Below are 26,447 nucleotides of genomic sequence, written 5' to 3'. Positions count from 1 at the left end.
GTATAAAACTCCTTTTAGTTCTACTGGAGGGGAAGATTTCAAAAATCTGGATGGTGGTGCCAAGTCTGGGATGAGTGACCAAAGTAATTATAGTAGGTGCGGCGTTTGATCTCAACCTGCTTTAAAATTACACATTTCTTTAGTCTCCTTCTCCCCCCTCAATGGATTCTCTGCCCCTTCCCATTTCAATGATGGTGCAGTGGGGAGATATTCCCTTTCTTTGTGGAGAGTTGGGGAGAGAAGTATGGAGATAGGAAGATGTTTTCCTTGCTCTGCCCACTGCCCCACCACACTGAAGTTGCTTCAGGGAAGAGCAGGAATGGATTACATAGCAAACACTGGCAAATCAGGGAGGGTAGAAGAATGACACTCTCTAAGCATTCAGGGTTCTTAGCATAGCAGTCTGAGGTGCATGTGCAGTAGAGCCATGAAACAGATACAGGCTAAATAGCCTTTGAGAATAAGACATGAGGTAAACATTACTTAAAGAACATGAATGGATCACATCTAGTCTCTCAAGGAATCAGAGAGAGGGGCCAATACATTGAAATGATCTCGAAGTAACTGTGACTTTTGCATTTCAAATTACATCCCTTATCGCCTGAAGCATCCCACAAATCATCTTAAAGATAGGTGAACTGGTTCTGATTCATAGGCACTAGAGATTGGGATGATGGGGATTGTGAGAGAGGGGAAGAAGAGGGTCAGGCTGGTGACAAGGGTTCTCCCTTGACAGACCCAGGAGAGTCGGTCTGGTGAGGGAGTGCTTCCTTGAGGGCTCTGGGAGGGAGTTGTTGTTTGCCAAACCTGCCCCCCCACTCTTGCAGTACTATTAGCACCCTTGTCTAGAGCTGGTGTGTGTTTGTGGAAGGCATTGGGGGAATTGTGGTTGCTTTCCTGTTAGAGAGGAGGAAAGAGAACTTGTAATTTGTGCTCTAAATAGAACTGCCAAAAAGATGGAGACTTTCTGATTCCCCAAAGATCTCAGGTTATTATTACCATCGCAGAGCTCTCTCAGCCTGAAGCAGCTTCTAATTCACCTGGTGCCAGCCCTTTTTGTTGGCAGGTTTAGCAGCATTGTCTGAATTGAGCCTGCATCTATTTCATTTTAGAGCAAGTTCATGTCTTAGCATGTCAATTTTTAGAGTTGCCCAGGAGCTAGTCATCCAGCTCCTGTCAACTCTAACAGTAGAACTGTCATTCCTTTCAGGTGGTTCCAACGCTACGGAACATGTGGACATATCGGTACCAGGTTATCATCTCCTATGAGGATGTGACTGAAGTAATGAATCACCATGAACTATGGCCTGCAATTCCATATTGGTGGGGAAACAAGACTGCAGCCCGAGATCTTATTCAGTATCTGGAACGTATGAAAAAGAATGGGCGCCCAGGTACCTATCACATCCCACTTACAGGTGGGGCCGGATTAACTTTTTGTGGGCCCAGTGCCAAACATATTTGTGGGCCCCCATAAGGCAAGGTGGAGGGGGGTGGGATGGTCAGTCTCCAGAGTGAAGGGCAGGCTTGGGGCAATGAAGCACAGCGTGGCGGGAGCAGCCCCACTCTGCACAGCCCAGCAGGAGGGCACTGTTTATAAACCTGCAGCTGTCAGACGCACACTGGCCTGCCCACCCCTGTGCTGCCAGCATGCCCCTTTCCCTTGAGAGCAGGCCCCCCCCGCCCAGTGCCCCACCCTTATGCCCAGTGCCCCCTCACCCAGAGACCTCAACTAAGATCTCTATGTCCAGCCTCCACCCCTCCCAGAGACCTCCCCTGCTGGCCTCCCACCACAACTGCACCGCACCCTGCACACCAAACTGCTTGCCTAGCGCCCCCCCCACTCATAGACCTGCCTACCACCTTCCCCACAGTCCGACCATCACAGCTGCACAGCACCCCATATTCCTGAGGGCATTCTGCACCGAAAAGTTAAAAATTCTGTGAACAGGATTTTAAAATTCTGGAAATTTTATTTGTCAATAAATAAATGTGGAGGCTCCAACATGGCAGTGGGGAGCACAGGCCACTGGTTGCATGGAGGTGGGAGATCACTGGGCAGCTCCCCCCTGGACAAGGACTCACCAGTGAGGCTGCACCTGACCCTGAAACACTGCGAGGGCCAGGCCTGCTCCAGAAACATCCTGGGGCCCTGCCTCTCTGTGCCAAACACACCAGCCCGGCAGCAGGATCCATGTACAGAGGGACTTAGCATGGGGGTATGAAAGTTCTCTGTGGGGCAATCTGGTGTGGGTGGCTCAGTGGGCGATCTGCATGCACAGAAGCTCATTGGGGGGGTTCCAGGTGCAAGGGCAATGGGACTCTGCAGGGGATCCAGGTGACGGTGTTTGAGGCTCAACAGGGGGCAGTCTAGGTGCAGGGGAGGTGGGGTTCATTTAGGTAGGGGTCCAGGTGCAGGTGGTTGGAGCTCAGGTGGTTGGAGCTCAGTGGGGATGGTGTCTCGGGGGGTCATTGAGATGGTACAGATGGGGCTTGTCAGGGTGAGGGTTTGATGGGCCTGCTTAACAGGGCAGCCCCAGCTTCTGCCAAGGGGATACTGCATGCTAGACTCCAGCTTCCCCCTTGCCTCCGCTTCCCCCATTCCCTTCTCTTCCCCATCCCATACCCCTTCCCCACCACTTCATCTCCTCCCCACTGCTCCATCTCGTCCCCACTCCACCCCCTTCCTTCCCGCCATCCCATGCCCCATCCTCACTGCTCCATCTCCCCGCCCACTCCACCCCTTCCTTCCCCCTTGCCCCTTCTTCCCCCATCCCTTTCTCTTCCCCATCCCATGTCCCTTCCCCACTGCCCCATCTCCACCCCACCCCACCCCATCCCACCCCCTTTGTCCCCCCTGCCTCTTTCCCCCAGCTCCTGCGTCCTTGCCCCCTTCTCTTCCACATTCCATGCCCCGTCCCCACCACTCCTCCCCAGGCTTGGGGGGAAGAGGGGAATTGCCCTCCAGCACAAGCTGGTGGAGCAGAATGGGTTGGGGCTGGGTCGCTCCACTTCCTGTTGCCTGGTGATTGCAGGGCAGGCCCAACCCCGCACTCACGGGGCAGCGGGAACTGAAGTGACCGGCCCCAGCCCGTTCTGCTCTGCTTCCCTGGCTTCTGGACTTTGGGGAAGTGGGGAACCGCCCCCCAGCACTCACTGGCTGCATGGCTGGGAGCTGGTGGAGCGGAGCGGGCTGGGGTCGGGTGGCTCCACTTCCTGTCGCCTGGTGAGTGCAGGGCGGGCCCGACCCCTGCTGCAGTCCCCCAGTATGGGGTGGGTTGGGGAGGGTTGGGAGTGGGGCAGGGGTGGGAAGAGGCGAGGTGGGAGTGGAGCAGGAGCAGGAGCGGGGTCAAATTTCTTGGCTGGCTCAGCTCTCCGGGGGATCAGACTGGCCGGGGTCCCTTCTGACTCTGGGCCCAGCACCATGGTAAACCCAGTAAAGCTTACATGAACTAGGAACACACTTAGGAACAAGACATGAGTAAAACCCCCAAACTACTTATTGCCAACATATGCATTTGGGCCTGATCCACAAAGATACGTAAGTGCCTAAGTCCCAGTTTTAGGCTCCATGGTGATCCACAAAACTCCTGCTGAACCTTGTAGGTGCCTTAACTTCAGCCTCTGGTCATGTGCCCTGCTGCCTCTCTCTAGGCATCTGGATGCTTATTTTGCTTATGAGGCCTGATCTAGCAAGTGTGCTCTCAAGCTGCCTACCAGATCAGGTCCCACTTAAAATCTGGCTGGTGGTGGTGTGCATCTTACAACTTTTAACCAAGTGGTCAGAACACTCACCTGGGATGTGGGTGACCCAGGTTTAATTTCCCCATCTTTGCCAGAGGAGGAGAAAGGAGACCTCTGTTTGAATACTGTGTCTCAGCAGGGAGCTTTAACTACTGGGCTATGGGATATTCTGAAGAAGGATGCCCTCAATTTCTCCTGTTGATGCTGTTCTGCTGTGGGTGAAGTGAGAGTGATGGGAGCAAGGGAATTGAACTCTGGCTCTCCCACCTCCCAGGTAGGTGCTTTAACCACCAGTCTGTCTCTCTTTGGCCCAATGACTGTTCTAAACAGGAGATTGGGGGAGGGGGGGTCTGAACAGTCATTGGACCAGACCAGAGAAAGCGAAAATGACTGTAGCTTAGGGTGCTTAGGATACCCATCTTGGAGACCCAGGATCAAGCTCCCCTGCTCTAATCACACTTTCATTCTTTATTCACAGTGGAACATCTTCACCAAGAGAGACCGAGGGAGCCCCACACCTGAATATCCCATAGCTCAGTGATTAGAGCCCTCTCTTCAGGTCTGGGATGCTCTTGTTCAAATTCTTTTGCCGCTGCAGGTAGAAGAGGAATTGAACGTGAGTCTCCCACATCTCAAGTGAATACCCTAGAAGTTAGATGGTGCCCCCTTCTTCTGTGTGGAGAGAGGCAGATGCCTAACTCAGTCTCATCAGAAACAATGTAGACACCTAACCCCCCTGACTCCACGAGAGGGATTCCCATTCATGGATGGCTAGCAGAAATAGGCTGAAATCCAGGCTGCAGGGAGGGACCAATCTCTGTCAGAACTGAGAGGGCTTAGGACATACCCCTTTCATCAGCATCTCCCATTAGCTATCTTAGGTGGCTCCCTGTGTAGCGTGCTGGCTTTTTGGATCACATTGTAAGGTGCCTATTTCTCTCAATGCACCATTGTATTGGGACCCTAAGTACATAACTCAGGTATTGTGGATCCAATTGATATTTTCTAGGCGCCTAAAAGTTAGGTGCTGCTGGGCCCAGGATCACAGTGCTTAAGTCCCTTTATAAATCTGGGCCTTAATGATGGAAGAATTGTGAAAGTGAAAGCTTTACAGCTTGACTTTATGCTTTGGTGCGTCACAGGAGTGCTGCCACCTCAACAGAGATGTTTTATCTGTCCAATTGATCTCTACAAATTAAGGTGTATCCAAGCATTGTGAGGGGGGTAAAAGAGAGAGAGTGCTATTGTATACCTGCCCCTCTTTCCCTCTCCCTACCTTCCACATTCTTTCTTTTCTCATTTTTTGCATTTCACGTAATTAATAGGGTTTAAAAGCCTCAACCCACTTTCTGTATCAATCTGCTTCTCCTCCCTGTTAGTGATGTACTACTTTCATGGAAATTGCCTCCATATAGATACCTTTCCTTTAGAGTTGGGCATTATGCCATGTATTATGGGGACAACTGTTCTTTAATGGTTAATCAACCTTTGTTATATGCCTCAGCTTGTACACCCTCAGTGTACCCTCAGATACAGACGTAAAAGGAGGCATGTCAGCCCTTCATTTTCTTCCTCAAATAGAGATGCAGGGATGGTGAGTGATGACTGGGGAGGAACAATGGGCCATATTAGATAACTGATATTTACAGGGGACTCCTCAATGAAGCCATTACTTGTTAGCCTGTAGAAGCTGAGGCAACTCTTATGGAGAACCCTATGACTGGATCTTGCCACAGATATTGTGCAATACTGTTCATAAAAAGAAATTACCAAATCAAGGCACAATATGGCCCTATATCTATATAGAGAACTCCAGTTACTGTTAATTGACCTATAATATGTCTTCACTATCCGCCGGATCAGCGGGCAACGATCGATCCAGCAGGGGTCAATTTATCCCATCTAGTCTAGATGTGATAAATCGACCCCCAAGCGTTCTCCCATCGACTCCTGTATTCCAGCTTGGCAAGAGGAGCAGGCAGAGTCGACAGGGGAGTGGCAGCAGTCGACTCACTGTGGTGAAGACACCATGGTTAAGTTGATCTAAGTACGTCGACTTCAGCAACGTTAGTCACATAGCTGAAGTTGTGTAACTTAGATCAATTCCCCTCCCAGTGTTGACCAGGCCCTAGGTTTCACCTTTATGAAAATGTTTCTTGACTGATGGAGATTAGCAAGCAGGGAACATTTTCTTACAGGATGAGTAAATTAAGTGACTATATATGGAAGCATGTGGGCCTGAGTTAGGTTAACTGGTTTTTAATTGCTCCATATCTGCATAGCATAGTTTATAACTCTAAGAGAAAGTGAGCTGTTGAGACAACTCCAGTTACTGGAAAGGTACTAATTTACTGGAGGAAGCTCCTCTGCTAATTATTCAAGAAAAAACACTAGATGTAGGGCTGAGTCAATGCTCAGTAATGACAGATACTAATTTAATGTTTCCTCCCCGCCCCCCAGACTGTTTCTTTGTTGCAGGGATTAACCTTACTTCAGACTTAGAGTACATTCTGGCACATCCATTTGGATCCTTGAAGAAAATGGCCCTTTCTAGCCTTCCATACTTGAAACTCTGGATAAAGAAACAGTATCCAGGACCAAAGAGGGAATGTATCAACATCATTGCTGGAGACTTCATAGGAAATTATGATTTTGTAAATGACGTGATCGAACTTAACAAGAAAATCATCCCTCCATTACATTACCATGGTAATGAGACTGAATTAAAGGATGTTTCATGACTTTCAGCTTCATAATCTTGGTATGATTGAGTAGCTTTTCATCAGCTCTCACAGGGAAGGCAATTTTCCTGGTTCAGATACATCATGTGTGTATATAAATGATGCTTCTTCCCCCCAGGGATGTTGTAAAGATTCATTAGTTGACTCTTTCGTACCAAAATCAGACTTTAAAATACACAATGCTTACGGCAAGCAAAACTTCCTAAAACTAGGGGAGGGAGAAGAGCAAGAAGGCTTCTCCTTAAGTTCTCTAGAGCCCTTGCCACCTAGGTATAATTTAGCTGGGAAGAGCACAAATATTGCAGTAACTGGTGTTGGAGAATATCCTAAGAACCCTACTCATCTTTCGCAGAACTTAGAAGATAAATTTGTTTACTGTTGATTTTTTTCTTTAAATATATTCTTAATACAAATAGTTTCATTTCAATAAAAAATGTTAGTTATGGATTTAAATATTTGTCTGTGTGTGTTTGCAACCTAAACATCTCAGTATGTGCACCAGTGAAACTGATTAGTTTGTTTTCATGGGCCAAGGTGAGTGAAATGTTAAAAGTACACAACATAATTAGCAAATGGAAAATTAGATTTTTAGAATACATTGTTTTGATAATCTAAGGCATTATTACTACGCCTGTAAGTAAATTTATCAAAACTGACAGTGTTCTTAAAGAATCTTGGCATTATTCTGGAATATGTCAAGTTGGTCATCAGGTGGGCATTTTGGCATCTTGGGGGGAAATGGCAATACTGTACCTAAGAGGGTGCTGAATTGATCCTTTAGTGTCTCTCTTACACCCTGGTAAGTTTATTATTATAATGTTCATCAGCAGTCTCTATGCCAACATACTACTATTTAGTATTCCTAAGGCCTGAAATTGCCCCTTTTGTAGTCATGCCAATTCTGACTTCAAGGTAGCACAACTAGACCCTCTGAGTAGATTTTTGCCCATTTAGCTTGAAATGTCTTCAAAGAAGGGGCTCTTATGTAGTGCCCAGTAAAATACAAGCAAGATTTTTTAAAAATGTTTTTCACACTTCAATTGAACTATAATACGCTATGGACTAAAGTCTACTTTAATTTACACTGATGTAAACCTAGAGTATCTTTAGTGGAGTTCCAAGTTCATAGGACTGGAAGTGACCACCTGGGTCATAAAGTCCAGTCCCCTACTATTGTAGGCAACCCTTTCATAAATGTATCATGCTCCATTTTAAAACTAGTTATTTCCCCCACTACCCCTAAGATTGTTCCAGAACCCCACTCCTTTGATGGCTAGACATCTTCCAATTTCCAGAGTAAATTATGCTCTAGATTAATATTTATATAACTGAAAACAGCCTGCCCCCGCCCTTTACTTATGCAATATCTGCTTTAGTTGCTATTTTGTTATCTGGACTTATTTGAACATTGCAAATCACGGGTTTTATGCCATGTACAGATTGTTAATACTATTTTTCTGTTTTAGTTTTTGGATAAACTAGGTGCATTTTTATTGATCATGAAAGTGAGGCCCAAACATTGGCAAGAGCCAGGAACAGAGGAGGCAAGTGTTGCATAAACTTCATCATGTAGCATAAGCTTTATTGTGCAGCTCTGTCAGTATACCTCATTCTTTAGATGCACAACACACTTTTAATGCCAGTGGTGGGTTGTTAAGATGAACAAACATCCACTAGAGACAAGACTGAACTCAAATGTTATCTGACCCCAAATCATATTTGAATTCCAGAAATAAATGGCAAAGAAATTGCCTCTTTGTGAAACTTCACACTGATTTATGGGTAGTGTGTCAATGGAAACCCAAACATTGTTTAAAAACAACTGTCAGTCTGTCATGGCATTTTTTATCCATGTCCTCTCTGTTTATTGTTAGTATATAGCAGTGAGGTATTTTGTTGGTTTATAAAAGTGTAAATAATTTTTTTCAGTGTGTCATTTGCATAAAATGTTGTATCACATGTATTTAGATGTTTTTCTGCACAGTATTGTTATCTTCCCTAGTAAACTTTTATTCACTTCTATGATACACACAAGAATTATTTGCCTCACAGTTCTCTCTAGTGTTGCTACATTTTCTGTTTCCTATTCATTCATAGTCTTTTTTTTCTTTCCTTTTTTGTAAATATTACATTCTTCTAAGTTTAAATTTGAGATATCATTTCCTTGGCTTCCTTGTACTGGAATTCTGTGGTTAGCTCATAATAGGCCTACAACATATTGTGCCATCAGGTCTGATGCAGAAATCCCTATTGATGTTTACAGTCAGATGAGTTCTGTCAATAGCTCTGGCCCACACTGAGATATCAATTCTTAAGCAGGAAACATTTAACTTCATCCTTAACATCTTCTATAATATTTAAAACAAGTATTCAAAGATAGGTCGTAGTTCCTTATTTTGTTTGGAGATCTGTGTTGTAGAAAAGTTTGCTTTTTCTATTTCCTTGCTTAAAACTCCAAAGAAACATGTACTTTTACCCTCATATAATTAACTAAATCCTTTGTACTAACCTTTTAGTAAGCAAAATGCTTAATGAACACAGCAACCTCTATTATTTATAAGATGCTTAAGCAACTGTGTGGTGGCCAGCAATCTCTCTTTTCCCTCTACAGTTTATAATTTCCCATCATGAAATAAAAGTGACCAGGACCAGCAGTAATAAACAATATTTATTCTTAAACCTGTTACATAAAAACTAGTATACATGATTTAATAAACTTGGCAATTTGCTGAAACTGAATTTGGTTACCACACAGTGGTTCGCAAACCTGCCAGGGCCAGAGTTTAGAGCAGTTGTTTTGTGCAGTTCCAATACACACTGACAAATGCTTCGTAGTTTGAAATTAGTACTTTCCTCGGTGTGTGTTTGTTAATGGAAAGAGGCTGGAGGTCTGTAACATTTCCATGCAGAGGCATTTAGGAAATACTGACACCATTTCACATAACTCCAGCTTCAGCTCAATGTCATATGTCCAAAATACTCAAGTGGGCAGGACTGACACAATCTCTACTGCATATGAACACAGGGATTATTACCTTCATTTCAAATAGCCTTACTGCCAGCTGATTAGTTCTTTTTCCAAAGAGTATTGCACAGAATAAATAACTTGTTATTGTGGGAAAAGTTTTTTGTACTTGCCCAAGGCAGAATTACTTATGATCACCTTCACGTTGGCTGTGCCATTTTCAGGTATAACATCCACTTCCTGAACTGTTGCTTCTTTATACAGCCAACTGAAAAGAAGAACTCATCAGCATCTTACAGGCTTTCAATAATGCACAAAACAAGCCTTTATTTTACATCAAGTACATGACATTTATCTACATTTTAAATGTAAGTAAGTCCATACTTTGAAACAAATAAGCCTAACAAAGGGAAACATTCTTATTTTTGCTCCCAAAATAAGCTACGCCTGTTCTGAAAAGAGGTATAATACTTCACAAAACGTCTAAGATTTGTGGTCTTTTATTGGATTCAACTGTGGCTCTAGCTCCAATAGGTTGTTTGTTTGGAAAAAAAAATTGTATGCATATATATAGTAAATAAAACAATATAGAAGAATCACTTCTCATATGTCCTCCACAAAAGAACACTTTAAAAAGCAGAATTTAGACTTCTTTGGGAGGTGATATCATTTCATCTGAGTTTGGTCAGGCAAAACTTCAAAAGCTGTCTCCCCATTCTTATCACAGGTTGAAACCAAAATTAATACAATTTGTCAACTTCTCAGAAAATAGTTTCATATATGTATACATATACACACACCTGCCTTTCAAAAAGTCTGACTGTAGAAGTCACAATTATTTACCTTAGCTGAGGTCCAGCTAAGTTGACTTTAATTGTCAGAATCCTTTTCCCAGTTGTTTTCAAAACTATTCTCTCAATCTCTTCTTTCAATTCTTCTAATCCATATCCAAGAAGAGCAGAAACAGCTATAGCATTTGTTTCAGGGGACTGATACCTGGAAGACAACAATTGTCAGCTAGAGATGTGCTGGCAGAGCAGATGACTTAACTGTGACGCAGGAATTTAACAGCAGATGAGAGGCTCTACCTCTAAAAAGAGTAAAGGCTGGATATGTTCCAAAAAGACTATTTAGCTGTATATTAGGTTCTGGTGTCTGACTACACAGACATTTTATCTGCAGATGATAATGAGCTCTGATCTTATTTTACTTCTAAAGACAAGGCTCTCCAGATCCTTATATAAGGAAAGGACTGAGGAACCAGTATCCTAGTAGTGTATACAAAAGGTGGCTGGAAGGTCCCTGAAGGTCTGGAAAACTAGATTCTTTGCAAGTATTTGTAAATGCTACAATGAAACTAGGAAACATGAGTTAAAGTGCAAGAACAGTTTTAGAACTGTACTTTTCCTCTTACCGTTCTATCAAATCCACTTTGTTATGAACTTCTACAACTGAATCCAGTAAATGGCTTGGAAGATTAAGATTCTTCAGAACAGATAAAACACTTGCTTTCTGGAGGACAGTTTCTGGATGACTAATGTCCCTCACATGAACTATTAAATCCTAGCAAATATAAGTAAACAATATGATTACTGGTGATAATGGCTGTTTTAAAATAATATTTGGCATTTCTTTTTCACGAGACATTTCTTTGTAGTGGCGAGTACACAGACAGGTTAACAAATTAAGCTGTATTTCTGGAACAGATTTCAAATCAAGACCAAAGTGGAAGGCTAGATATATAGCTGGTCTGTAGCTTGGTTCATAAAGGGTTGCAACTGCCTCATATGGCTTCAAAACAAACCCTCCCAACCAAGTTAGTTATGATTTTCTTAGGTTTCAGTGAGAAATTGGCTCATCCTTCTAAGCCAAGGTTGAGCAAAGGCAGGGACTTCAAAATTACAGCGGAAAGAGAGGTAATATCCCTGAAGAAATCCAACACCAAAAAACCCCAAACACTGCTTGTGTAATTTTGGGGAGGTAAAGAAGGAACAGCTCAGACCCCACTTCAAAAAGCTTGTAAGACGGGCAGTGATTTTTATCCTAGCCATCAGAAACTGGGATATTAGGTAACACATGCTTTTTGTAATGCTATAAAACACTCTAGAACATTTATTCTTTCCTATAGCCTTTAGTACACCTGTGTCAGTGATGGAGAGCCTCTGGTATGCAATAAATCTTTTGGCACAAACTGTAAAAACAGTATTAGGCCTTGGTGCACCTATGACCAGAGATGTGGGCAAGAAGCATATTGCAAGTCACACACTACAGGCACCCAAAATATAGCAGCCTTTTATTTTTAGCACCTGACTTGAAATGGTTCAGCATCTTGGGCCTATATATTATTGTAAAAGTTTCTAAACACAGAGATCCAAAAGTAACATCGTGCATAAACTGCAATAACTAGGCAGAAAAGGACAAATAAAGAGAGTTGGAGTCTTAGCTTTCAAAATGTCATTATGAGTCTTATACGTTAACTTGGTGTTTACATATCTGTGGATGTGTATATGAACTGTATGGCTCCCATGCCATTTGAAATTCATTTTAATAGCGCAGTCTTTAGAAAGTATATTTAAATTAATTTCATGATTATTCACACCTACTGGGCTGTTATTTAACAGTACTGAAATAAATTTAATTTGAAAAAAATTTCTAAAAAATTTCTCCCGACATCTTTATTTTAAAAAAGCTATTCTCAAAGATCTGTAAACCTCTGTCTAGATTTTTATACAATTCTATTGGAACAGACATAGATACTTTGTATACATTTTATTTCTGAAACCTTGTTACACTTAAAAATACACAAAACATAAAAGTGGAATACTGGCCTAGGACAAGATACTGTGCAATAGTGACGATAGTATCCACCACCAACCAAATGTTGCAATAAAGCAAGTCAGATGTGCCACTATAAACAGCAAGCCAGTTAATTCCACCCCTCTGCAAAGGTGAAGACTGTCCCAAAGACAATAGTCTAGATATTGATATGTTTTAGAATCAATTACTTACTGAGTAAGCAACATCTTCTAATGTGGCTGAAAAGGACTCAATGAGATCATGAGGCAATTCAGAGAGAAATCCTATAGTGTCAACATAAATAACTGCCAGGTGTGAGGGTAGATAGCCAGCGTGAGCTGTAATATCAAGAGTGGCAAACAGTTGATCTTGAGGCTGCAATCCTTCATCTCCAGTCAATGCCTTAATCAAAGTGGTTTTCCCTAACAGAAAATAGAGCTGAATAAAACACAGTTTAAACAGACTGCTTCAAGTAAAATTAACATATATGGCTCAATGGGATACAGGAACTTTTACTCCTAGATCACCAGTGTAAATCCAGCTCATGTTGGTACTGACTGAAAATAAATTACTATCTTCTGGCTCTCTACAGAAAGTTATAAAGTTAGAATGGAGTCTTAACCTAGTACCCATTTTGACCAGTGATAAGGATACATATTAAGAGGCATAATCTCCCTTTGTACAGTATGCAGAATGCCTACTGACAATAATGGAAAATGAGCGATTATCCAGTGCAAAACATGGCTGTAGAACTGCAGCAGATCTCACTAACAAACAGCAAAATTCTCATTGACATGTATTCATTAGACAATCAAGAAACTAAATAAAATTCTGTAACATAAAGCCCATGCATACTGAAATGGGATTTTAGCTAGTGCTTCTAATTAAATATTAGAAATGTAAGCTCTTCTGTGTTATAATTTCAGGAGTTTTTTCTTACCACAATTAGTGTAGCCCATTACTGAGATAACTGGAAACTCACGCCTTTCACGCTGAGCTCTGAGTACAGACCTCTTTCTTCTCAGCTTTTCCAGGGCATTCCTAATTTTATATTCTTTTTCTTTCAAGAGACGATACTGCGTTTCCATGAAAGTCTCACCTAAAGAATATAAACTAGTAAGTGGCTGAACAACCAATAGAGAGATGGAAATCAAGCTGTGTTATGAAACTACTTAAAACAGTGATAGAGAACTGACAATATAAATTCAAAGCAGTCTTAAGAATACATGGATTCAACTGCTTAACTAAGACAGAACCAAGACAAAATTACAATTGACTTTTAAAGGTGTCATACCAGAGCAATCATATAGGCTGCTCATTGCCCTTTCTGGCAACTAATACATCTTTAGGCATTTTAAAAATACTAATAATGTGGTCTGTGTATATGTATATGGTCATGTATGTCATCAGGATTGTCCACTAAGCCCACCGGATGGTCTTATACTCCCATTTTATAGCTTCTCCCTATCTGAGCTCTGATAGGCTCAATTTTCAAATCATGAGTATTTATGACTCCACTCACCTGGGCAACTTACTCATGGAAAAATACAGCAATTTATGTATCCAAAATATTTAAGGTAGTTTTGTTTAATAAATACACATTTTACAGGCTGTTTTATGTGTTTAATTAAATTCGTGTTACCAACTTAATGCAGCTTGACACAAGCCATGAGCAAACAGTTAAATTATCTAGTAAATAAGCAATATATCATTTCACCATTTTCTAACATACTAAAAATATGCAATAAGAATCTGAAAATATTAAGCTATATAATTACTTAAATAAACTTGTACAGTTATAGTCAGTGTACCTTACTAGATAGCAAACAGATGTACCAAAGCTAGTATAAAGGCTCTATTTAGTTGTAAATAAACATATTTTAATGGTTGTATCAGCTAATGAGAATGCACCTTTCTTTAGAAAACAACTGAAGAACAAATGGAAAAGCTGACTAAAATCAATAATTTAAATCAAGACTTTCTACTTGGTGATTTAATTAACTATTTTAATTTATTTAAATAGCCTTTTCTTAAATCAATTCACCCTGGTCACAGCTACCGCGACTTCCAAAAAGCAGTTAAACCTGATCATAGATTATAGAGGATAATCCTACAGTTTACATAAAGATTTACACTTTACCTGAACCCATGATGTATCTTGATCCACCTCTCTGCTGATCTAAGTGAGACATTTCATTTTTCAGATTTGTTCTGGCAATGGAAGAAGAGTAACATTTGTACCAAAGTAAATATAGTGACTTTAATTAAAGGATCTTAAAATTACTTCACAAACATGGCTAAGTAGTAATAACTTAATATTACAGCTGGGAAAACTGGGGACACAGAAGTTAAGTGACTAGCCCAAGGCCATATGATGGCTAAATTTCCTGGCCAAATTTCCTGGCTCCCCAACAGACAACACAATTAGCAAATAATAACTGCAGAAAAAATGACTGATCCAAAATTTCAGGGAGTCAATCATACTCTCAGATGCACATACATAACTCCCACTGACTTCAGTCAGGTATAGGAATGGTAATTATACAAAATAAACCATATACTTTATTAAACTTGCCAGTATTTGATGTGGGATACACACATAAATCAACCAGACTCTAATCTGGTATTCTCAACTCCTCTGTTGAGAGCTAAAATTCTAATCCTATGTACTATACATTTGCCATATATTTTCTAAGAATAAAGTTGCCGATGCTGTTCCTGGCAGGTTACCAGGATTGGGATGAACTAGAAATTCACACGAGAAATTTATTTGGTAAGGGATATCTCATGAACAGGTTTTTTTTTTGTGTGCGCTAGTCAATGGTGAAAAGCTTAAAGCAATGCTATATTCTAATCTGTTTTTGTCAGTTTATGTCATAAAATGCTATAAAGCATATTATACAAAAAAGAACCATTGACTTCCCCCCCTCAAGAATACTACTAACATTTTAGTGATTGTGAAGAAAATGCCTTTATATTATATCAAAATACTAACATCTGCTATTTGCACAATCAGAGGTACCTGAGAAGTGGGATTTCAGCCAATGCGATCTGAAGTTTTGCTTCCTTAGTCCGAGCATTGCAACGAAAAATATGAAGGACAACTGTGTATCTGTCAAAAACCATCACTCCCCAAGCATCTTCCAGTTCTTTCTTTAGAAACATAAGATAAGATAACCTGAGAGTTTTTTAGGACAATGTAGGTAAGTCAATTTGCATGCAGCAGTGTGAAGAAATTAAACTGCAGAGCAGCAAGGTGAGTGAGGCATCTCTTTTATTGGACCAACTTCTGTTGGTGAGACAAGCTTGTGATCTTACACAGAGTTCCTTTTCTGCTGTAAGCTGGTTCTTCGGTCCTGATTCAGTAAGGTGCTTAAGTATGAGTAGTCCCACTGAAGTTCATTGGACTGCTCAAATGCTTAAAGTTATACACATTCTTAAATACCTTGTTGAATCATGGCCACTGTCATGTAAAATTATGTCCAAGATTTAAGTTTGGTAAAACAAGCTTTTACAAAACCTAATATGAACAGAAAGATTTCCACAAATGAGAGAAGGATGATAAACTGGTAAACTTTTGGGAAAAATGTGTCTTTTTTGTCAAAAAACATGGAACTGAAAATCTTTTACAAACTCTATCCATAATCATCTAAACACTTTAAATAAAACCAACTTGTAAAGAATAATATTCTATTGCAGAGTTTGCAATCAAAACAGTGCAGGATGCTGCTTACGCATGAGAACTAGAAAGTGACACTATTTTCAGTGCTTTTCTAAAATTGCCTACCACCACAATGTCTAAGGCACAAGTACCACATTTCTATTTCCCTAAATAAAATGCAAAAAATAAAAGCGCAGCATAAATAGTGAAAAGCATATTCATTTTTAATTTTTTCCTGTTTTCATCATCTAAGGAATCATTAGTAATTAAGTTAAGGTTTTTTTAAAATGTATAAATTGTTACTTTTTAAGTCTGTTTTAAAAGGACACTGGTAAGGGTAAAAAGAAGTACATGAAAATTCAAATATATGGGTAGCTTGCATTTATAACTAATTCCATGTTAAATATTAATGCCTAGCATTTTAACATAGAACATATTTCATCCCAAAATCCTGAAGTGCTTTACAAAGAAGGCTAAGTTTCCCCCCATTTTACAGATGGAGATATTGAGGCACAAAAATTAAGTGACTTGTCCAAGATACTAATGAATCAGTGGCAGAGCTGGGTGTAGAACCCAGATTAAAAGACTACCAGGATGTCGGTGAGCCAAATTCAGCCATGAAGTAAAAGGCATAATGACCAATAAAGTCAATGGAACTAGGTTTGCTTACAGCAGGCATAAATTTGGCCAAATTGCCTTCAGAAAATGTAGTATGCAGCTTTTGAGTCAAAAGAGGTCTTTACTTTTCAGAGCATAAGTACATTCCAAACACAGTCTTTGGATGTAGAAGAGTGGTGGGCAACCTGTGGCCTGCACGTGGCACATCAGTGTAATCCGCTGGTGGGCTGCCAGTTTGTTTACACTTGCATGGCCGCCCGCAGCTAGCAGGGGCTGGATTACCCTGATGGGACTGCTCACCACTGATGTAGAACATAAAAAATACTTAAATATTGTTTTTAAAATTACCTTTGTCAGTGGAGAGAGCCTTTCTATATTCAAGAAGACAGCCGTTATCTGCGGTAATCTTTTAATCTTTTCTAAATAAAGAGGATTGCACTGTGTAATTTTGTAATGGTTCATGCCAATGTAGAGCAAAAAGGCTATTTTAATTGTATGTTAAAAAGTGAATGCAGTGTTCATGAAATAATAGACTAACAGCACACGAAACTACACTCTTTGTTCAAAGAACAGAAACAGCAGCATATGCTTTCACACTGTGAGACTGTGTTTCAAGTGTATTCTAAAAGGACTACCAAAAAGGATGAGAGGATAAAGTTCTGCTTCTAGGCCCATTCAGTCCATGGATTATGGGCTGTTGAGATTGTCAACATGCTAGAATGCTTCTTGCTGTCACATGGAGACTAAGAAGAGTACTAGGGCCCAGATCCACAAAAGGATTAAGGTGCCTAAGTGTAAAATGTAGGTGAAAATGAAATCCTCAAAATTGCTGTTCAGCTGTCACCTTACCCTGTAGGGGCCCAAACTCCCTCACTGTACATTTTTGCTGTGAAAGTCCCTTATGCGCCCAAATTTCTGCCTCTAGGCATGCACATTGCTGCCTTAGGCAGTGCCTGGACACCTTTATCACACCTAAGCCCCAATGCATGCCTCCAACCAGGTGAAGATAGGTGTTCCCCCTCCTACTTTGTATATACAAAATGGCAATGGAGGGCAGCTCTCCCTGATTCTCTAGACAGTGGGCTAAAGGGTACTCACCCAGGATATGGGAGATCCTGGTTCAAGTCCTCCCTTTTCCTGAACTGATGTCTCTCACCTAACCACTGAACTATAGATAGTCTGACATTGGTCTCTCTCAATCTCTCCTACTAAGGAAGTCAACTTTGTAGAACTGAGAACGACTCTATAGTCCAGTGGTTAGGGCATTCACCTGAAAGGTGTGAAACCCATATTTACATACATTGCTTAACTTCATCAGGTGGGGGTGGGAACTGAACCAGGGACTATCACATCCCAGGTGAGTGCTCTTCCCACTGGGCTAAAGGCTCTAAGGGAGAGCTACTTGCACCAGCAATTTTATGTGGAGTTAGGCATGTATAGCCACCATTCTCACAAGAAACAGCTTAGGTGACTGACTCCGAGAGAGGGTTCATGGCTGTGGATCCCAAGCAGAAATACATGTCTCCATAGGTGCCAATTCATTGGCACACCCATGGAAAAAATCAGCGGGTGCTTAGAACCCATCAGCAGCCAATCTTCCCTCCTTCTCCCAGTGCAGGAGGCGGAGGGAGGGAAGGGGGAAGAAGTGGGGGTGCAACCTTAGGGGAAGGGGTGGAGTGAGGGTAGAAAGAGGCAGGACTTGGGGGAGGGGGTGAAGTGGGGGTGTGGCCCAGGGTGAGGGGTTGGAGGAAGGGATGGAATGTGGGCAGGCCTGGGTGGAGGGGGGGAGTCAAGCACCCCCTGGGTAGAGAGGAAATTGGTGTTTGTGTATGTCTCCCTCCAGCCTAGATTGAGGTGCCTGACTCCCTGAGAAGCAGGGCTCAGGATGTATTCCTCTTGTTGGCATCTGCTACTGGCTAGTTTGTAGATGCTGCTGAGTAGCTGGGCCCCTAAAAGTTAGGCATTCCAATGCCTATATCCCTTTGTGGATCTGGGCCTAAGAATATGAACTTCACATAGTTTATTGAACAGTCATCAGGTTTTGATCACTACTGACGTGGGTCAAAGGCAACTGTCACCTTTACTTAAGTCAATCACTTTATTTTATGCATATCTTTACTTAATTTATTTAGACTCATACTATATATCACATATTTAGGGCTTGTCTTCACTGTACTGCTAGCTCAAGTTAAAATTTGAGTTTTGACCCATACCCAACTTCCATCCACACACACAAATCTCTAGTTCAACTAAGTGCTTTAGGCTTCAGCTAGCTGGACTGGCAGGGAGGTGGGTTGGAAATTAAGTGCTATTGATGCTCAAGCTAGTAGTGCTGTGAGGATTCAACAGCTGCAGTTATAGCTCATCCAATCATTCTGTAGTGCAAGTGTTGTTTCACAGCATGATCACTCTCACCTGAGCTAGACTAGGTCCAGCAGAATAACTTAAGTGTACTAACTCATGTTAACTGTTGCAGTGAAAACAAGCCCTTACAGCAAGTATTGGTTATTTCCATCTTTCAGGTTTTTAATCAACATCTCCAAAGCCTGTTTGAAAACCTGCCTATGGATTAGACAAAATCTTAGCTCTCTCCTGTCTGCTGTAATCATTAATTAGCTTAAGAAGGGTAAAAATATTTAATTTAGTATGATATATTGAATTAAGAAATCTTTGGTTTTCTTCTTACCTGTCAGAATCTGAAAATTTCCTTTGCCAAAAATAAACTTCTTGTCAGGAGTCTTTGTAGACAGAATTATTTTATCTAAAACTGTCCAGTTATGAAGGGTGTTTATTAGAGTAACAGCTTCAGCAATCTGTAATTCAGCTTTAGTATTGGAAAAAGAAAAAGGTTATAGTATACAATCCTAACGCTGCACACAGATTTCCAACGTTTGCAATAAGAACATAAACAGTGAGGCCTGGTCTACACTTAAAGTTTTGCCAGCATAGTTCTGTTGGTTAGGAATGTGAAAAAATTATAGCCCTCACCAACATAGATAGGACAGCAAAACCCCTAGATTAGATGTAGTTATACAAACAAAAAAGTCCTTTTCGTTTGAGGAATTGGTATAAACTACATTGGCAAAAAATCTGCACAAATTAACAAGGAAATTACATAGTTATTTGTATCAACATTGTATTTCAGTCCTCAAAGGGTTACTATCATATTTTTTGTTTAACCCTATTTACAGAAAGATGGCGGGAAAATTGTGACAGCAAAACAATGTTGTTAACTCCTTACTGCTTTGCAGAAATATTTAAAGAACTTTTAGAGTTGTTCACATTGTTCCTGACATCATCAGTGATGCTGGTTCATAGACAGAACAACAACAGGCAGCCATACTGACTCCTGCTTTACATAAATAGAAACATAAATAGATTTCAAACAGTTCACAACCATCCTCTTTGTCTTTCTGGCTAGATAGAAGGAAGAGAGCGCAAAACTTTCTTTTGTTTGTAACATGAGATGATACAGAAATGGTTGAGAACCACTGTCCCAGTTTGTTTCATGTGTTTCTTAGTACATCTAGTAGTTTTGAAAACAGCACTTGCTAAAACAGTTCACAACACAGGTTATGGCCAGCAAGACTGTCAAATTAGAATTAAATTTAGATAAACTTCCTATGAGTGAGATAAATTAAAATTAGGCTGAAGAACAGTCTCCCAAAGAAAGTGGTGGAAATCCCATAATTTGTGCCTTAAAGTTATACTGGACAAAACAGTTTCCTCATCAAATTGGCTGCATTGGTTGAGGCACAAGTCCACTAAAATGTCATTGAAGGCATCTGAAAGTCACTAACAGCTGTTATGACCATATTAGCAACTCTCCCATTAATAAGACTGGTAAAAAAGAGGACAAGGAATCAAATGCAAATGTAAAATACCCTAAACTATATGATCTCTAGTAATTTCTGTTACAGATTTCTGCAGGACAGCAGAAATCTGTCAGCACCCAAGACAAATCTCCTTACTATCCCAGAGAGACTGACATGTCTATAATTAGCTGCAGTGGGAGAAATGAAACCAGAGACAACTCAGTATGCCTTATTAAGGCCTCAATCCTGGAAACATGCATTTGCTTAACTTTAAGCACATTAGTGACCCCATGAGACTATTCATGTAGGGGCTTATCTTCAGTGCCTTGTTAGCTTGAGGTATAATTTGTGTTGACCCTAACTTGACACCTGGTGCACACACAAAAATCTGTAGCATGAGTTAAGTGGTGCTTTAGACTTGAACTAACTGGACTGCTGGAAAATGTGTCTTGAAACTTGAGTGATGCTGATGTTGAGCTAATAATGCAATGGGGACTCAGTTACTCTGTGTGGCTTGAGTGCTGTTTTGCAGCAGATAGCCTAGCATGAGATGGAGTGGCTATGCTGCAATCTCAGTCAAATTGAGTGCAGATAACTAGAGCTAACACTGAAGTGAAGACAAGCCCTGAATAAAGTTGATCATGTCCATATGAGTTTGTAGAATCAAGACTGAAGTTTGCAACAAATCACTATCAATGTGGCATTAAGTACTTAAAAGGGGAACATATATTGATCTAGAACTGTTGGCCATTTTGACTTTGTATCTTGAGAAAGAAACATACAGCAAACTTCTTAAAAAGATAAAATTGTTCTCTGGTGGTTTGCCAAACATTCCTGCTTGCCTCCCAAGTTAAAATTTATATTTAGAATTATAGAATCATGGAAATGTAAGGCTAGAAGGGACCTTGAGAGCTCATCATGTCTAGCCCCTTACCTTGAGGCAAGCCTAAGTAAACCTAGATCATCTCTGACAAGTGTTTGTGCAACCTGTTCTTAAAAACCTCCAGTGATGGAGATTCCACAATTTCACTTGAAAGCCCTTGCCAGAGCATAACTACTCTTATAGTTAGATTTTCCTAATATCTAACCTAAATCTCCTATGGCTCAGATTAAGGCCATTACTTCTTGTCCTACTACCAGTAGAGGGGACGACAATTGCTCATTGGTCTCTTTGTAACAACACTTAACATACTTGAAGATTTATTTAATTCATAAATATCCTGGAAAAGCTTCAAGAGTGAACTGAGCAACAACTGAGGGGACAGGAGGGACACACAAGCATTTCTGATTACACAGAGGTTAAGTTATAAGTCTACAGTGCTACAGTCTGTCAAGTGTGAGAGTTTGAGTAGTTAGCCTGGGAGAGGTTCCCATCTCCACTGCAAGAAAAAGGCGCGCTGTATTTCAAGATAGCTACCTCAGCGTAAAAGCCTCACCAAGACAAGGTACAGGCAGTTTTCACCTTGAGGAAACGACTCAAGGTAAATCCCAGGTGGGTGAGCGGGGTCCCAGGTCAGCCAGCGGCGTCAAGGTAACACTACCTGTGCCTTCCCTGCTCTAGGCTGTTACCCCGAGGAGCAGCCAGCTCCCTGCACGGAGTCTTGCGGCAGGAAACGGACGAGCCAGAGGATTAGGGGCCCGAGGCTGGTGCCCCGATCAGTGGGCACCGTGGGGGTGGGCGAGTCCCACGCGCCTCACCTGTGGTGAGTTGGGGCTTTTTCACCCCCCACTTGACGTCCGGGTGCACCACGAGCAGCCGCTGGACTCCGCGAGGCAGCCCCGGTGCCAGCAGCTCCTCCAGGTCCTCCTCCTCCTCCTCCTCCTCGCTGTGCGCCGCACCCCTCCCGCGCCCCACGCTCCGGGGCGGCTCCCCCCGGCCCGGGCGGCCCGCGCGGCGCGGAGGCACCAGGAGCCAAGTGCTGAGGGGCCCGGAGGGCGGCCGGGGGAGCCAGCGGGCCAGAGTGGCCTGCCGGCGCTGGGCGCGGAGCCCCCGGGCGCACAGAGCGGCGGCCCCGCGGAGCAGGAGCCCGGACCCCATCGCCCGCCCCGGTACCGCGAGAGGGGTGGCCCGGCGCTCGGACGCCGTTAGGCCTGCGCGAGGGATACGTGCTCGTGCTCGCGCTCGTGCTCGCCTCTCACATAGGTTCTACAGGAAACCACCACGGCCGCTGCCAGACACGTTCAGCTGCGCGCCCGTGCCCCAAGCTCCGCCCCCTCCCGGTTTCCTTTGGGCGGGGTCCGTTTCCTGGGTGGGCGGGGTTTTGACTGCCGGGGATCGGCCCACAGGAAGAGGAACTTGTTAATTGTAGTGAGTGACGGCTCGGCTGCGTCACGTGATAGTCAGCCGCACTCCGGGAGGCCGATTTGGCGCACGCGCTCTTGGGGCCCCGTGAGTGGTCGCCGCCGTGCTTGAGACCCGGGCGTGTGCGGCGCGGGATCGCGCAGTGTCTGGGGAGCGCGCGGGTGTCACGGGTTTGTGTCCTAGAGCGTCAGAGGTGAGTCCTGTCCTTAATGCTCTCCCCCGGGAGGGGGGGCTGCTCGTACCTTCTGCCCAGGCATTGCCTTGGCACCCCTGCGCTGTGCTGCGCGGCGTTTGTCTAGCATCCCACCTCCTGTGCTACTCTGTACTGCACCCCCGCTTGCATTGGATTTCCCTGCGCTGCATCCCCTTGTGTTACAGTGTACTGCACCCCCTCTTGCATTACACCTGTGCTGCACTGTACTGCACTGAACCCCTTCTGCTGTGCAACCCTTTACCATATCCGTCTTTCATTGCAAAGCAGCTGTGGTATAGTGAGCACCCACTACACTGCAGACTACTACTGCACCCTGTCGTGCATTTTGACCCCGACTTTGCTATGCTGCAGTGCACCCTTTGTCACTTTACGGTCAGTTGTATCCTTTTATTTGTATTATATCATTGCAGCCCCCAAATGACTAATTGGTCATGTTATCCGCAGTGCCCAAAGATCACGTCTCATTCAGTGGGGGGATACCTGCATATTTCCTGTGTTCTGTGTAATGGTGCAATGATAAATATGAACCGACAGTATGTCCTCTAGTTACCTTTTAAAATCCCACTTGCTCTGTAGGCCTGTTCATAGGTGCTAGGTGCTGCTATCTCCACTTTACCCTCACAATCCATTATTCTTTTATTTACAAGTCACTACCCTTAAAATGGCTTGCTTTTTTGGCTTTCTTTTTTAACTTGGTTATAGAAGATTTGCCTTGCTAACCTCTAGCTATTCTTTTTCTTGACAGGTTTCTCTGACAAGAACCAAGGAAGTGGAGTTTAGTTTCTGCTGCTCTTATTTAGGGTTACCATAGTCCTGGTTTCCCCAGACAAAGCCTCTTTTTTGAGCCTGCTTTCCCTGACCCAGTGGAGTTTTCAGATAACAGCGAATGTCCTGGATTTTGCAGAGCAGAGAAGCTGCAGTTCAGAAAGAACTACAATTGATCAGCTTCCCAATTGGTCTATCCCCTGTATCCACTGCTGATTGGGCCATTCCCCTGCATCTCCAGCTGATTGGTCCTTTCCCCTGCAAGTCACAGCTGCTGAATCCTGCCCACCCATGCCCCCTTGCCCTGCTCAGCCCTGGGGAAGGGATCCCAGGAGGAGGTGCTGACTGATGACTGTCGCTGTGTCCTGGGCTTGTGCCAGCTGTCCTGCCACTGTGAAAGGGAGTGACATTGCCTCCCCATCTCCTGTGAGTACCCCTGCTGCAGGTACTCCCCCTTCGGCTTCCTTTCCTTCTCATTGCCTCCACCTTCTGCAGTGTCTGCTTGTTGGGAACTTGAAATATGGTAACCCTACTCTTCTTCCCATTCCTGGTGAAGTTTCCTGAAAGTGGTGTGGATCATGTTAACTTGCTTTTTACGCTGCTGAAATGATGTAACGGAAATGATAGCCAAGCCCAACACAGCCAGTAACCTCCCCAGCCAAAAGTAAGTCTGACAATGAGGAGTTTCTAAAATACATTGGTATTTTGGTGAATTGCCCTTGTCTAATGACTCCTGCAGTCACTGGGTGGATCCATGATGCATAGCTTTGGGGGATTCTCTGTACTGATTATATACTGTACTAACTCCTACTTTTGTTACCTCATTGATTACATCCTCCTTTCCTTGAAAGATTCAAAGTCTAGTTTGATCTGCCTAAGTTATTCCGTGACTTTTGGCCCTCACTGATTTCAGGCGGAGTCTGCCTGCCCTGAAAATTTGCAGAGTCTTGACCTAAATGATTTGTCCCCTTTATTGTTCCCTAATAAGCAGGCCAAGAAAGAATTTGAGAAGCAACTTGCTAAAGATGCACTCACTTAATATTAAGAGTTTTTTAAAGTACACCAGAAGCAGGAAGCCTGTTAAACAGGCAGTGGGGCCACTATATGACTGAGACATTAAGGGAGTACTCAAAGAAGACAAAGTCATTGCAGAGAAGCTAAATGAATTCTTTGCCACAGTGTTTGCTGCAAAAGAGGTGGGAGAAATACCCACATTAAAGCTATGCTTTTTGGGTGACAGATCTGAAGTAATGTCCCACACTGATGTGTCAGTAGAAGAGGTTTTAGAACAAATTGATAAATTAAACAGTAGTAAATTACCAGGACCAAATGGTATTCACCAGAGAGTTCTGAAGGAACTCAGATATGAAATTGCAGAACTGTATCGTTACTGACTATAATATGTAACCTATCCCTGAAACAAGCCTTTGTGCCAGATGACTGGAAGTTAACTAATGTAATGCTGATTTTTATAAAGGGCTCCAGTGCAGTCCTGGCAATTACAGGCCTTTGGGTGTAATTTCAGCACCAGATTAAATAATTGGTAGGAACTATAGTAAAGAATAGAATTATCATAAACATAGATGAACACAATATGTTGGGGGGAAGAATCAACATGATTTTTGTAAAGGGAAGTCATGCATCACCAATCTATTAGAATTCTTGGAGGGGTTAAAAAAGGTGGACATGGATAATCTGGTAGGTATAATGTACTTGGATTTTCAGAAGGCCTTTGTCAGGGTCCTTTATCAAAGGCTCTTAAGGAAGCTAAGTAGTCATGGGGTAACAGGAAAGGTCCTTGAATGGATCAGTAACTGATTAAAAGATAGGAAACAAAGGCTAGGAATAAATGGTTAATTTTCAGAATGGAGAAAGGGAAATAAGAATCTGCACTGGGACCTGTGGTGTTCAACATATTCCTTTTCCAGATCATTAATGGAATGAACAGTAAAGTGGCAAAGTCTGTAGATAATACAAAATTATTCAAGATAGTTAAGTCTGAAGAGCAAGGCTAAGTCTACCCTACAAAGTTAAGTCAACTTAAGTTATGTCAACAATCATCTACTCCTGTAATTAAGCTACTTTTACACATCTGCACAATGCTCTTTGTGATGATGAAGTGTGTCCGCAGTTGGTGCTCTTGCATTGACAGAGACAGCAATGCACCATGGTTACCTATCCCATTGTACAACTTGCCACCATTTGCCCCGGGTGCTCTGGCATGGGATCACAGTGCCTTAAGGGGGCAGGCTCACTGTACCATGATGCAGTTTTCTCTGTCCCATCATTCTATGGGCTTGTGACTATGTTTCACACCACTTTTCAACCACCCCTGTGAACTGCATGCCTTCCATCTCTATCTCAAAGCATGGATCCTACACTGCTCTGCAGTCTTGTGATAAGTATTATGAACACAACACAGTTGATCCTGCAGTATTTCATGAACTGTGAATCTGATAATGACACCGTGGTGTCTGCCCTGCTGTGTGCCATGGAAAGAAGCCATCAAGATTTCTGTTGGCATTCATGGAGCAGCTGCACACGGACCATCAGTACTGAGCTTGGGAAACAAACACTGACTGGTGGCATTGCATTGTGACAGATTATTTAGACAAAGGAAATGCAGTAGATCTAATTTACCTCGATTTCAGTAAGGCATTTGACACGGTTCCACATGGGGAATTATTAGTTAAATTGGAAAAGATGGGGATGAATATGAAAATTGTAAGGTGGATAAAGGGGAGACTCCAACGGGTCATACTGAAGGGTGAACTGTCAGGCTGGAAGGAGGTTACTAGTGGAGTTCCTCAAGGATTGGTTTTGGGA

The 26,447-nt window shown here is 42.6% G+C and overlaps 3 protein-coding genes across 6 annotated transcripts in view; 2 read left to right on the top strand and 1 right to left on the bottom strand.

Annotated features, from left to right (window-relative positions):
* Positions 1 to 6,938, top strand: part of PLCXD1 (phosphatidylinositol specific phospholipase C X domain containing 1) — a 31,252-nt gene extending 24,314 nt beyond the window's left edge. For both annotated transcript variants that reach the window (XM_032789446.2, XM_032789444.2), the window contains 2 exons: positions 1,211 to 1,394; positions 6,205 to 6,938. In XM_032789446.2, the coding sequence (XP_032645337.1) occupies positions 1,211 to 1,394; positions 6,205 to 6,485 (465 nt within the window). In that variant the 3' untranslated portion in view covers positions 6,486 to 6,938. The remainder of the gene's footprint in view (positions 1 to 1,210; positions 1,395 to 6,204) is intronic.
* A 2,199-nt stretch (positions 6,939 to 9,137) lies between these two features.
* On the bottom strand, positions 9,138 to 22,393 carry GTPBP6 (GTP binding protein 6 (putative)). Its single transcript, XM_075060809.1, has 10 exons — positions 22,039 to 22,393; positions 19,212 to 19,349; positions 16,874 to 16,944; positions 15,269 to 15,399; positions 14,387 to 14,457; positions 13,187 to 13,345; positions 12,460 to 12,668; positions 10,865 to 11,013; positions 10,294 to 10,446; positions 9,138 to 9,718 (listed from the first exon to the last, which is right to left on the bottom strand). Exons 1-10 carry the CDS (start codon positions 22,376 to 22,378, stop codon positions 9,595 to 9,597), a joined length of 1,545 nt encoding a protein of 514 aa, XP_074916910.1. The 5' UTR covers positions 22,379 to 22,393; the 3' UTR covers positions 9,138 to 9,594.
* A 218-nt stretch (positions 22,394 to 22,611) lies between these two features.
* Positions 22,612 to 26,447, top strand: part of LOC116830156 (cohesin subunit SA-2-like) — a 104,721-nt gene continuing 100,885 nt past the window's right edge. Inside the window, exons 1-3 of one of the 3 annotated variants that reach the window (XM_032789436.2) lie at positions 22,612 to 22,835; positions 23,602 to 24,047; positions 24,178 to 24,285. The gene's annotated coding sequence lies outside the window, so the exon portion shown is untranslated. Of the gene's footprint in view, positions 22,836 to 23,601; positions 24,286 to 26,447 lie in introns of all 3 variants that reach the window. The other 2 variants (XM_075060795.1, XM_032789442.2) reach the window with 2 other exon arrangements.

Source organism: Chelonoidis abingdonii, chromosome 1 (assembly GCF_003597395.2).
Source record: "Chelonoidis abingdonii isolate Lonesome George chromosome 1, CheloAbing_2.0, whole genome shotgun sequence".
NCBI classification, from domain to species: Eukaryota; Metazoa; Chordata; order Testudines; family Testudinidae; genus Chelonoidis; species Chelonoidis abingdonii.
Note: the sequence above shows the minus strand (reverse complement) of the source record. Positions and strands in the feature narration are given on the sequence as shown.